The 13079-nt window shown below is 37.3% G+C and overlaps 1 protein-coding gene across 2 annotated transcripts; it reads left to right on the top strand.

Moving 5' to 3' along the window:
• The first annotated feature begins 712 nt into the window (after window positions 1-712).
• Window positions 713-12642, top strand: mzt2b (mitotic spindle organizing protein 2B). Of its 2 annotated transcripts, XM_067424047.1 has the most exons (5): window positions 713-821; window positions 1440-1640; window positions 6373-6524; window positions 6739-6873; window positions 12012-12642. In XM_067424047.1, the coding sequence occupies exons 2-5, from the start codon at window positions 1456-1458 to the stop codon at window positions 12161-12163; spliced, it is 624 nt and encodes a 207-aa protein (XP_067280148.1). In that variant the 5' UTR covers window positions 713-821; window positions 1440-1455; the 3' UTR covers window positions 12164-12642. The 2 variants fall into 2 exon arrangements, with proteins under 2 accessions (XP_067280148.1, XP_067280149.1); XM_067424048.1 differs by lacking the exon at window positions 6739-6873.
• Window positions 12643-13079: the final 437 nt, after the last annotated feature.

Genomic DNA, 13079 nt, shown 5'->3' with positions numbered 1-13079 from the left:
TGGTGCCAGACAGCATACTTCAGCGGTCTAGAGGAGTCATTCCTTGAGCCAGGGTCAGGGCTGTTTTGGCAGCAAAAGGGGGACCAACACAGTATTAGGAATGTCTGTATGTCAAGTGTATGTTACAAATAAATTTTTTATTTCCACTGAGAACAGTTCTGGGATTTGAATGTGGCTTTACTGAAGGGATTTACTGAACTTTCAGTATGACACTGCAACAAATGGGCGACGGATACATTTATGCATCTTCTTTTTACATCAATTGTCAAATTACAAATCAATATATATATATATATAGATATATATAGATAGATAGATAGATAGATAGATAGATAGATAGATAGATAGATAGATAGATAGATAGATAGATAGATAGATAGATAGATAGATAGATAATATATATATATATATATATATATATATATATATATATATATATATATATATATATATATATATATATATATATATATATATATATATATATATATATATATATATATATAAGGGCAACCTCTGTGCTGTTGACTTATCACGTTATGATATCTTAATTTTTTGTAATAACCCTAGATTTTACATTATGGTTTTTCAACACCCAGTTAAATAATTTAAATAATTATTCGTCCCACTGCACAGGTAAAAGTTTTGAATGTAGCTCAATGGGGGGAATTGTTTTTCTGATCCACCAAGCGCCCCCTGGAGGAAAACAACCGCCAAAGCCTTCTCCAGACCGGACGGTGGCAGTACATATTGGTTGTCGTTATCAAGAAGCAAGGGGGGAAAATCCAGAGGAAGGACGCGGGGATTTCATTAGTACAGTTGTGAGTATAATATTATACTTTAACGTTTGATTTGAACCCTAAACAACATTTATGTGTAAAATATACGGCAAGGAAACACAGGAACATGTCATTATCGAATTTACTATGTAATTGTGTCGACAAGGCTATTGTACATGTCCAATCACTTTTATGTATAAAGCTTGGTTGTTTTTGTGCAACATACATAATACTGTATTATTATTCAAAGGTAATTTACCTAGGCATTCACCAAAGCAACGTTAAATGGGTCAATGACGTGGCGTGTCAATTCTCGTGTCCAAATCGTATTAATAATATTAAATATAACGTTATATGCATTTTTAACTACAGTACTACATTAAATGACTTGCCTTACGCCAATGAATTGCTAATATGAGTATTTATTATAAATGTCACTTAATTACATACACATCACTCTAAAAATATAGAAAGATTTATTTTATTTTTTTGCCAATTTAATTTTTTCCAAATGTTAAATCCTTATCTGTCATTCACCCAAATACAGTTCACGAGAGGAAAGAGTGTTTTCAGTAGAACTTACAGCATTCGTAAGGTCTGGCACAGGAATGTGTGCTTGTTTTGTGATTACTCTCATTGTGGTTTTATGTGTTTTTGTAGTGTTTAGGTGGCAAGTATGTCACAGTCAGCGCAGCCCGGGACAATTCCCACAGCCCCAGATTCCCCCTCTATGAGCGTCACTGTCAGCGGGAATGTGCAGAAATACAGCATCAAGAAGAAGAAGGTCTTAAATGCTGAGGAGACAGAGCTTTTTGAGCTCACTCAAGCTGCTGGGATAGTCATTGATCAAGAGGTTTTCAAGTGAGTCACACAAAATCAAACAGATAAAGTGCCAATAGAATTCTTTAAGGCACAATACCACAGGTTAATAGGATACAAATAGATATCACCATAATTCCTCAGATGATTTATTGAATGTACATTAAAACAATTCTTTGTGAAATATTATTAAAAGGAACTGTATGTAAGAAATGTATTTAAATATGTACTTAAATATGCTGTGTCTTGCATACACTTCCAGGGGCCAGTTGCATAAACTTAGCCATGTTAAGTCTTAAGAGCTAGTTTGATCAACTAGAAGTTAGATAAGAGGTTATCTTACTCTAACTTTTCCCATTGAAATTAGACAGATCTACCGTTTTCTGTAACTGTTTTGTCCTAAATCAAATTTAAAAAACTGAGATGACTAACTTTTAAGACTAGTCTAAGCAATTTATGCAACTGGCTATCTGAACAGAAATCTAAACATTAGATAAAGCCAGGCTAAAAATTCTTGTTTCGTTTTGTTGACATTAGAGTTAAAAGTTTTTACTTGGATTTTGAAAATCTCTTTTAATCATACCATATGACAGACAATAGGCCTACATATTTTAAGATATGTTAGTGCAAGTCTGGGAATAGGCTTAAGTCTTGTCTGTGAAACCATTGGTTTAGTATTTGACAACTGTTTTACAACAACAGTGATATCCAGTGATGCAAACTACTGACCTTTTTTATGAAATTTTGGCATTAGTTATTGAATATATGCTATCATTTAGGCTACATGATTCATGTAATTCATAATCATAATCCCTTTTAATCCTTCAATTAATTAATTAATTTAAATATAAGGACCAAAAAGTTGGTCCTCCCCAATCTTCACGACATGTTTGCATCCTTGTTTTGGATGTTTTCTTTCTACTAAACTGAAAGAGAGAAAGTTATGGAAGAAAAATAGTAAAAAACTCAAAATATACCAGTGCTTGGAAAAAAGGATATTGCTTGTAAAAACTTTTTATTTCCTTTTTTTTTAAAAGAAGAAATCGTTCTTTTAAGTCAAATGTTTTCAATTAGTGAACTGAACCACAAAATCGACTGAGTCGATTCAAAATGGGTTTACAGCTCACTGGTACAAAGCATCTTTTATGTATGTCTGTTTGAAAGAATCGGTTCATGGAAATGATTTGTAATTTTAAGCTTGGATTAGATCAAGGGTCTCAAACTCAACTTACCTTGGGGCCATTGGCGGTACAGTCTAGGTCAGGCTGGGCCACATGAAGTATTCCACAAAAAAGTGTTTCAAGTATTCCAAAAAAAGGAGCACAACTGATCCAATCTTTATTATTAACAGTTCTTCAACATGAATGTTTCTTCTGAAAATGAACTGTTCCTCTGAATTTGAAATACGGGGGACCAATTTATTTTTTCTTTATAATAAAGCATAAAGAAACTAAACAGTGAATGAAAATTTAGGTCTAATTCTAGTTGGGAAATCATCCTTTTGGGACTATTTGCAAACAATCGGATAAGTTTGACAATATGAGGAGTCTGATAGCTTGTGGAAAAAGGCTATTGCAGAATCTGGCTGTTCTGCCCCGAATGCTGCGAAACCTCCTGCCAGAGAGTGTGAGAGAAAACAGTTTGTGATGAGGATGGGTGGGGTCTTTTATAATGTTATAGGCCCGGGTCAAACAGCGTTTCTGTGCAAGATCCTAGATGGAAGGACGATGGTCTTTTCCGCTGTCCTCACCGCTCTCTGTACAGACTTCCAGTCTGAGGCTTTGCAGTCCCCAAACCAGACATAGATTAAGCTGGTCAATGTGCTGTCTATACTACCTCTGTAGAAAGTGCTGAGGATGGGAATGGGAAGGTGCTTTTCTCATCCAGCGCAGGAAGTAAAGGCACTGCTGTGCTCTCTCTTTACAAGAGGCGTGGTGTTGAGTGTCCATATTAGTCTGTTCATGATCTGCACTCCCAGGAACTTGGTGCTACTGACTAATCCCACCGCATTGTCGTTGATGAGGAGTGGTGTGTGTGACTGTGCTGCTTTCTCCTGATGTCCACGTTGATCTTCTTTGTGTTGTCGACATTTAGGAGCGGGTTGTTTGTTAAAGGTGCACTATGTAGTATTTTTGCAGTAAAATATCCAAAAACCACCAGGTGTATTATATATTTTGTTCAGTTGAGTTCTTACAATATCCCAAATGTTTCCAACTATATGTTAATTGAGAGCAAATTGGTATTTTAACCAAGGAGCTGGGACGTGTGAGCATAGCGTCTGAGGGAGTCTCCTGTCAATTGCGTCATATCTGCTTTACCCTCGTTTTTCCGTTTTTATTTTGGCAGAAGCGCTTTACTCTCAGCAGTGTGCAACAAGTGTCACAGCGGCCGCTGAGCGAATGCACAGAGTAACGTCATAACATAATTTTCAACACACTCAATTGTATTTAATATGATAAAAAGAGCTTTGTTACCTCATATTCATGACCGGAAAAGCGGAAATGGCGCCGGCGACTGTGTCCCGTCTAGGCATGTGCCAATTTTCGGTAATGCGATATATCACGATAATGAATATGCTCGATATTGTTATCGTGGGCACTTCAAAATATCGTAAATAATAATTTATTAACAATTATTAATTTTTTTATAATGCACTCAAGAATACTTTGCCCATCAACCGTATAAATGCTCAACACGTCAAAGGGGTACGCACTCAGGTGTAAACAAGGCCAACGTGCGTTTGCACATGACTGAACGAGTGAAGGAGATGCGCTGCTGAAGTGCCGCTCAGTGACAGCAGAGGGCGCTGATGAACTGCAGAATGCAGCGATTACCCCGGAAACCCTGCAAACAAAAGCAACCGCACTAGTGAAGTAGTTTTTTTAAACCGCCATTTGTTTTTGTAATCTCAATGTTGTTCATCACAGGCTCAGCACCAAATACTTAATACTTATAGACTTAATTAGGCTATTTATTTTCAAACTTAAACATTACGTTTTAATCTGGACTACAACATGCCCTAATGATTAGAATTTTTTGGATTATTAGTTAACATGTTAATTCATTATTACCAAACTGACAATGAAAAATACTTATAAAGAATTCTTAGTATCTATTCTAAGTAATGTTAATTTCTTAGTTACTGTTTAATAACAAAATACCTTTTTTAATGGACCTAAGATAAAACTGACAATGATCAGTATTTCTGAACGGGTTACTTCAGCGATTAGCATATGGCTTTGTATCAGTAGAAACCCTGGAGTATATTCAAATGATTGTGCTTTCCCCCCTCATATCCCCCTGAGACAAGAGATTTATGCATTTTATTTCTGGAAAAATTCCTCCTATGATGCAAATTGACGATATTTGCATCATAGGAGGAATGTTTGCCCAAAGGCTAAAGACTACAGCCAGCAGAGGGAGCCATTTCCGCATGTTTTGAATCTGCGCATGGGGGATGGGAGATTACGCTCAGCTCGCAGGGAGAGCTCAGCTCAGCTACAGGCACTCATTTAAACGGAGCTATGGTGAGCAATGTAAGTCTTCTAACTTCTCAAATTAATTTCTATGAAAGTTAAGCTTGCAAAGGGATGAACTGAAATGCGTGCCAGACTGAACTCGCGTTGTGAATGTATGCCGCGAGTGTAGTCGCGATTACCTCAGCTCTCATCACGAGACCTCATCAGCTAATTTTTTTCACTCCTGCAGTTAGTGCTCAGTGCTGTGATACTCGCGCGGTGACTCACACATTATATTGAACAGACACGTTCAGTTTTTAATTGTAGTGTCTTCTCTAACTCAGTCACTGTAATCAAGTTGGTGGCTTTGGGAATGGCCTCACAGGGCAGCGAAGCATTCTGGGAATTGTAGTCTTTCATCCCCATGAGACAAAAATACATTTTTTGTCTTTTCTCAGTCTAGAAGGCACCAAATTCAAAAACAATTTCACATTTCTACTACATTGATGACCCAGTTTAAATACAGATTCATCTTCCCAGCGCTGAAGTACCCCTTTAACTAACATTAACAAAAACATTAGGCTATACTTTCTGTAACAAAAGTAGCTTTTGCTCAAACTTAGTTCATGCATTAAATAATGAGACCTTATATTATTTGTTACCTGTTGTTCTTTATAGCCTAATTCTTGTGCACTTTAATCTGTTTAATCTGTTTGAAAATTGTACTTTTAAAGCTCTGGGAAAAATTAAGAGACCACTTAACATTGATTTCTCTTAATTTTGTTGTATATATTTTTGGTGCATTGTATTATTGTATTTAAACATTCAGTTATTTTTATTATTACAAAAATAGTTCTTAAAGCTGTTATGCTATGACAACACTTTTTTTGCAACTTATTTCAACATCGTGAATACCGTATACCGTGATAAAAGCTTCGCAATTAATCGCAACATAAAAAATTGATATCGGCATGTTCCTAGTCCCGTCATAATAAAAGTCCTGCTGCTCGCGAGGCGTGTGTTGTTCATCTCATTAACAATCGCTCCAGCAGCCTTGCTCAGCTCCAAAACACTTCTCTCCTTCATACTACAGTAACGTTAAAAAACACATCCATCAACATGTTTTCTGCCAGAGTCCTATCCCTATTCTTTTCCACCGGCTGTGAGGTGAAGACCACATGCCCCAAAATGCTGCACTCAAATTTGCCGTCATCAAACTACGGCTTTGAATAGGAGCCCTCTAGTGCATGGAAAAGTTGCATAGTGCACCTTTAATGTGTATCGTGATTCTAAACCTGCCTTTTCACTCTACTCAGGATCATAGTGGACCTGTTGAAGATGAACGTTGCTCCTCTAGCAGTCTTTCAGACCCTAAAGGCCATGTGTGCGGGACAGAAGGTCTCTGAAACATCCACCGGTGACACATCCACAGCATCCCACACCACCACTGCACCATCAGAGTCTAGAGGTGAGTGGTACATATGCAAACGCCATGGAGTAAACAGACCAAAGCATAATGTGCCGCAATATTAGCTGATTTGAGCTGGAAAATAGGTGTTGTCCAACACAAAACAACATCTCTGCTTACTGGTGGTAGTTTTAAACTACGACTTTGTCCTTTGATCTCTTTCTCCGTGTTTTGTGTTGGCATTGTTTAATTTAATCTGTGTGACTTCCTTTAGAAGAAGAGTGTGTGGTCTCAGGAAAAAGCTCTAAAACTGCAGCCCCTCCCTCTGCACCGGTGCCCCGCCCACCTAGGGGAGGGGCTAAAATAGTGGTCTACAGCACGGGTGACACGAGCGCTCCTGTCCCTCAAGGTTTTTCTTCTCACTGTCTTTTAGCTTGGCACCCTCATCCTTTTTTTTAATTCCGATGTTTCCCAGTTCAAGGTCTTCTCTTCACTCCCATGAACTATTGCAGCACATTTCTCATGCTGACATAACTAATTCCTGCCTCGGCTTCATAGTGCCATATATCTGTTCTCATTCTCATGCCTCGCCGATTGTGCCTGTGATTTGCGGGCTCGATGCTTCGAATATGGGGGTGAAATGCCCCAGATCGGCTTCCTTCATGTGTCTCATGGTCTCTGTGACTCTCATCCGGCTATAGAGTCCTCTGTTTCTCATGGTAAATGAATGTGTGTTAATGGTGTGTGTCGAATGTGACACTGTAATGCACTAGTAAACCAGCATCCTGCAAAATTGCACCAACTTTGAAAAGCATGCATGTGACTGTCAACTTCATAAACGGATGGTGTTTGTACATTTTGCCACTTCATCACTAATATCTACCCTCAATGCAACTGTAAACCATCTTAGATAGGTGTCAATTGTTATATTGTCCTTTATACTCTAACATGTGACCTGCTCTATCATTTTGAGTCATTTTGACCGAGAAATTCGCTTTGCTGTTTTATGCACTGAATAACAAACAAAAAGTTTTAAGTCTATATTCATGTTGCATGATATACCGGTAAAAGAAAGGTATCGCGATGCCCTGCTATTAAAACGAGACCGTTTTTCCCTGCAGGGAGTAAAATATATTTGCGGAGCTCATGAGAAAATAATACGGGGGTTTTGAGATAAATAAAAAGCCTAAAAAAAAAAAAGCCTAAAAAAATTAGAAAGCTGGCTTTCAGACAGCACGCGATGTGAATTCAATTCTCTTTTACAAATTATTGCGCTTGAAAATGTGTCAATGCACAGCCTGGGAAGTAACTAAGCAAACACAGTCGGGTATGTCTTAAAATGAATGTAAACAGTTAAAAAAAATAAAAATTGAGTGTCTTCCAAATTATTGGATGCATGTGTCATGTTCTAAAGTGACGGAGGCCCAATAAACCTGCTGTTTGAAGCATCGAAAATACATTTTGGTCCAAAAATAACAAAAACTATCCTTAAATAAAGATTTTTTTACGGTTATGAATCAGCGGATTGATTCATGATTCGGATCGCCAATGTCACGTGATTTCAGCAGTTTGACACGTGATCCAAATCATGAATCAATATGCTGATTCATAACCGTTCTAATCTTTTTTTGAGGATTGAAAACAAACCAAGAAGAGGATACAATGCTGAATAAAGTCGTAGTTTTTGTTATTTTTGGACCAAAATGTATTTTCGATGCTTCAAGAGTTTCTAATTAACTAACTGATGTCACATATGGACTACTTTGATTATGTTTTTATTACCTTTCTGGACATGGACAGTATAGTGTGCATACACTTTCATTGAAGGAACAGAAAAGCTCTAGGTTTAAATATAAAATATCTTAAACTGTGTTCCGAAGATGAGCTGAGGTCTTACGGGTGTGGAACGACATTAGGGTGAGTCATTAATGATATAAATTTCATTTTTGGGTGAACTAACCCTTTAAGTAAGTTCTTTGTAATCTACTGAAAACATAGTTCTTTATTTCTGTCAATAGATCCTCATAAATACTACTCACTGAAACTTTAATGCTACTGTTAAATAGACCTACAGTAGTCTACCTAAAGTTTATTGTTGCTTAATTTAAAGTGTTAAAAAATTATTTAGAACAAGGAATATAATTAAATGGGTAGTTGCATGCTATTTAACTTTTTTAACTTTAGTTAAGCCCCTTTCACACTGCGATTCCGGCAAATACATGGATAATGCGACCCGGCATTTGTTCCCGGGCCGCTAGATTTGGTCCATTCACACTGCCAGTGAAATACCGTAATATGTGCGCTTTCACACACAACCCGTAACGGTCCCGGGTCGAGTTGACACGTGACATCCTGATGTGACGTATAATGGCGAGCGATCTCAGCTTCAGCGCGGATGGTAAGGAGCTCCGTGGTCTCGCGTTGTGTCCAGTTTGCGCACATTTCTGCTTGTTTAATTTTAGTTTCTTTTGTATACGAACACTCTCTGCGTTTAAAACACCGACTAGCTCTTCTGGCACTGCAGGGCTGTATTATTGAAAAAACAAGCTCTATGAGTCGCACGATAACTACGTACAAGTGGCGGCATTAGTTTCGGCTTTTGTTCACACAGCGCTCATCCCGGGTCGAATACCGCAATATTACTAGATCCCCGACCCGGGTCGAATTCGGTAATCAATGCCGGGACGTGGTTGCTTTCACACAGAAGGCGACCCGGCAATATTGCGGGTCCGACGTGCAGTGTGAAAGGGGCTTTAGTGTGTAATGTTGGTGTTTGATAATAAACAGTTTCTGCAAAGTTACAGTGCTGAAAGTTCAATGCAAACGGAGATATTGTCTTTTAAAGTTACGGCAGATTATTGCCTACAAAAACTGCCGGTTTGGTAGCCTGACAAGCCAGACCCACATCAATATGTTTGGTCTGGAAACTCACCATAGACAGGGCTCAATGTGAGGGGCGGGATAAACGGTTGTCTTTCAAACTCCCTCTGCACGCAATTGGATAGCGCTACAACTAGGCATGTGCCGATTTTCGGTAATGCGATATATCACGATAATGAATATGCTCAATATTGTTATCGTGGGCACTTCAAAATATTTATTAACAATTATTAATTTTTTTATAATGCACTCAAGAATACTTTGGCCATCAACCTATAAATGCTCAACACCGCTATTCTGCGGCACGCGCTCAGATGTAAACAAGGCCAACGTGCATTTGCACATGACTGAACGAGTGAAGGAGATGCGCTGCTGAAGTGCCACTCAGTGACAGCAGAGGGCGCTGATGAACTGCAGAATGCAGCAATTACCCCGGAAACCCCGCAAACAAAAGCAACGCACTAGTGAAGTAGTTTTTAAAACAGCCATTTGTTTTTGTAATCTCAATGTTGTTCATCACAGGCTCAGCACCAAATACTTAATACTTAAAGACTTAATTAGGCTATTTATTTTCAAACTTAAACATTACGTTTTAATTTGGACTACAACATGCCCTAATGATTAGAATTTTTTGGATTATTTGTCCAAAAGACATACAATTTCATTAGTTAACATGTTAATTCATTATTACCAAACTGACAATGAAAAATACTTATAAAGAATTCTTAGTATCTATTCTAAGTAATGTTAATTTCTTAGTTACTGTAATAACAAATACCTTTTTTAATGAACCTAAGATAAAACTGACAATGATCAGTATTTCTTAACTAACATTAACAAAAACATTAGGCTATACTTTCTGTAACAAATGTAGCTTTTGCTCAATCTTAGTTATGCATTAAATAATGAGACCTTATATTATTTGTTACCTGTTGTTCTTTATAGCCTAATTCTTGTGCACTTTAATCTGTTTGAAAATTGTACTTTTAAAGCTCTGGGAAAAATTAAGAGACCACTTAACATTGATTTCTCTTAATTTTTTCCAGAGTTGTATATATTTTTGGTGCATTGTATTATTGTATTTAAACATTCAGTTATTTTTATTATTACAAAAATAGTTCTTAAAGCTGTTATGCTATGACCACTTTTTTTGCAATTTATTTCAATATCGTGATAATACCATATACCGTGATAAAAGGTTCGTAATTAATCGCAACATGAAAAATTGATATCGGCACATGCCTAGCTACAACCAACCAGAGCAACATGAAGCGGAGCTAGTTGAAGCTAGTAAACATGTGAAGATTAAACTTTCGCCGTATCTGGTCGGCAAAACTCTGAACACATCTTCCCTTTTTAAGAATGACCCCAGTTCCATTCTTTTCTCAGAGAAAAGCCTAACTCAAAATCTTCCAGAGTCGCGGTCAAAGCTGATTCGAAAGACCGCCGTTCACCAGCTTCTGTGTTTACTAGTAGCACCACGCAAGCGCAACTCGGCCGTCATTATGTTAAGCCCCGCCCACGACTCTATACACAGTTATTGGCCTGACCAGAGTTTGGTTTTTACAGCTCAGACGTGTATTGAGAGTTGCTAGACAACACTTGCAGCAGATATTATTTGCTGCCGCTAGGGTGCGTCTAGATTTCTAGTCTACCGGTTTGGACTACAGCGAGCTTCTTCCCGGGTTGGTCACATCATAAACCCTTGCTAGTCACCGCAGATGTGACTTCTGCCCGTGTCCGGACAACCTGTGCTTGGCACTTCAGCCAATAAAAATACATGAAATTACATTTGACCATCTAACCAATCTAAGACCATTGTGTTTTTCGGAGGGATGGGCTTCATAGAAGCAGGAAGCAAACGAGTCGTTCAAAGGACAGTGGAGACAGCGGTGTGGAATAAAGGTTTAAACAACCCCTTTAAACAAGTAGAAATATAATTACATTATTAGAGATTAGTGATGTCACGATACCAAAATTATGGCTATGATACCAGACTAAAATATTGCGATACCAATACTGAAGGCAAAAACTAAAACACCAGTAAAAATAAAAGTAATTGAATATGACAGAACATAAAATGTATTGTTTCATAAATTAATAATTAAAAAAAACTCTGTCAATTATATTATCAATTCACCAATCTTTCAGTTCTGAACAGGTTGAGATAGGGAAGGGAAATAAGACACACATCTTATTTCATGATAGGATTAATTTCATATTTTTATGTAATTCATTTTGTATCACAATATAGTTAATTTTATCTTAAAATATATTTAAAATGATTTTATCTAGACATCATTATCAGGTTTTACATAATGATTTTAAAATATATTTTAAAGATATGCTCTTCTCTAATTGTTTTCATACCTAACAATCTGTGAACTGAACCGCAAATGCCCATAAAGTGTGTCATTTGGGACAGGGCCCGTTTCATCAGCAACCTATCACACCACATTAAAATGTCAGAATGGCATAATTTTTTTATTTCATGATAAAATGGCAATACTTTTGTTAAAAGTCTTTCAAATTAACATAAGTCAAAATTCAGCTTTTATGATAGTATTCCTACACAAACGTTTTGCGACTTTCGACTCAAAATGAGAGCGTCACATGTATTTCTTTTCATTATATTTACATGCATTTCTTCTGTGTGTATTTGTCCAGTACGCAGTAAAACAAGCTCAGGGCAAGGGGAGAAATCTGCAAGAGACGGTTCTAGCCAGCGAGTGCCACGGCAGGTCAGTGCCACCAGGGGGCAGAAGAGCGCCAAGAGCTCTGGCAGCAGCAGCTCGTCTTCTCAACTCACCTCCAACTGAAGTTCTTCACAAATTAAACAATCTATATTAAACTTGCTCCAATTACACTCCTGTTCTGGTGAAAAAGGTTCCTGAACAATTAGCAGAAACTTTTTCACTGTAAACAAAAAGTTGTCATTTTAGGGATCTCCTTCGGGATGTCTGAAAATGTCTTGCTTTACATCAAATTTGTCTCGTCCAGGGAGACTTGAGCACTTGTATGGAATTTTGCCATATTGTCAGCAGTTTAGTTTACACTTTCACACCAGGACGATTTGAGAAAAACAAAGAAAATCTTTAAACCTTCCACTTCTGAAATTCAGTATATTGAGGCTGCTGTAAACCAGATCTATTTCTTGATAGACTTTGATGTCAAGATGGAAATTATGAGTTATTTTCTATTTTATTCACATGTGAAATGTGCTGTTTTTAATACATTTCTTTTTATTTATTTTTCTTTGGTCAACTTTCTTTGCATTTGAGTAAAAATATAAAAAACAGTGATTGTATTTTCCTCTTTAATTCCTTATGTGAAGCATTGTTAGTATACTATACACTAGAACTATGCATAAATATATTATAAAGCAGATAAGAAAGAGAAAAGAAACTTAAAGGTGCTGTATGTACGTTTTTGACTCGACTAAAGCATAACAATACCACAATGTGTTTGCTGATATTTAGGAAACATGCTAAGTGCACACTTGTTTCTCTGAAAAACAGTACTACAGTCAGTTATTCTACTTTGAAATGTGTGTTCCATGTCAGAATATCTGTTTTTGTTTTGGTCTGTGCAATACCGCACGCTGCCAGTTTAATCAATAGTATTTTGACACCACAGGTTGCCAGTTGGCAGAAAACACAGCGTATTGCTGCCATGGAAGCCAGCAAACTGGGTCAGAGATCGCAGATTCTACCCAACCTAAAAAGCCTCAGCATC

This window comes from Pseudorasbora parva, chromosome 18, assembly GCF_024679245.1.
Source record: "Pseudorasbora parva isolate DD20220531a chromosome 18, ASM2467924v1, whole genome shotgun sequence".
Taxonomy (NCBI): Eukaryota; Metazoa; Chordata; class Actinopteri; order Cypriniformes; family Gobionidae; genus Pseudorasbora; species Pseudorasbora parva.
This window is presented reverse-complemented; position numbering and strand designations above follow the sequence as displayed.

Coding starts and splice junctions, on each gene's coding strand:
- mzt2b (XM_067424047.1), top strand. CDS start 1,456: ATGTCACAGTCAGCGCAGCCCGGGACAATTCCCACAGCCCCAGATTCC. Junction 1,641..6,372: donor ATTGATCAAGAGGTTTTCAA/GTGAGTCACACA, acceptor CACTCTACTCAG/GATCATAGTGGACCTGTTGA. Junction 6,525..6,738: donor TGCACCATCAGAGTCTAGAG/GTGAGTGGTACA, acceptor GACTTCCTTTAG/AAGAAGAGTGTGTGGTCTCA.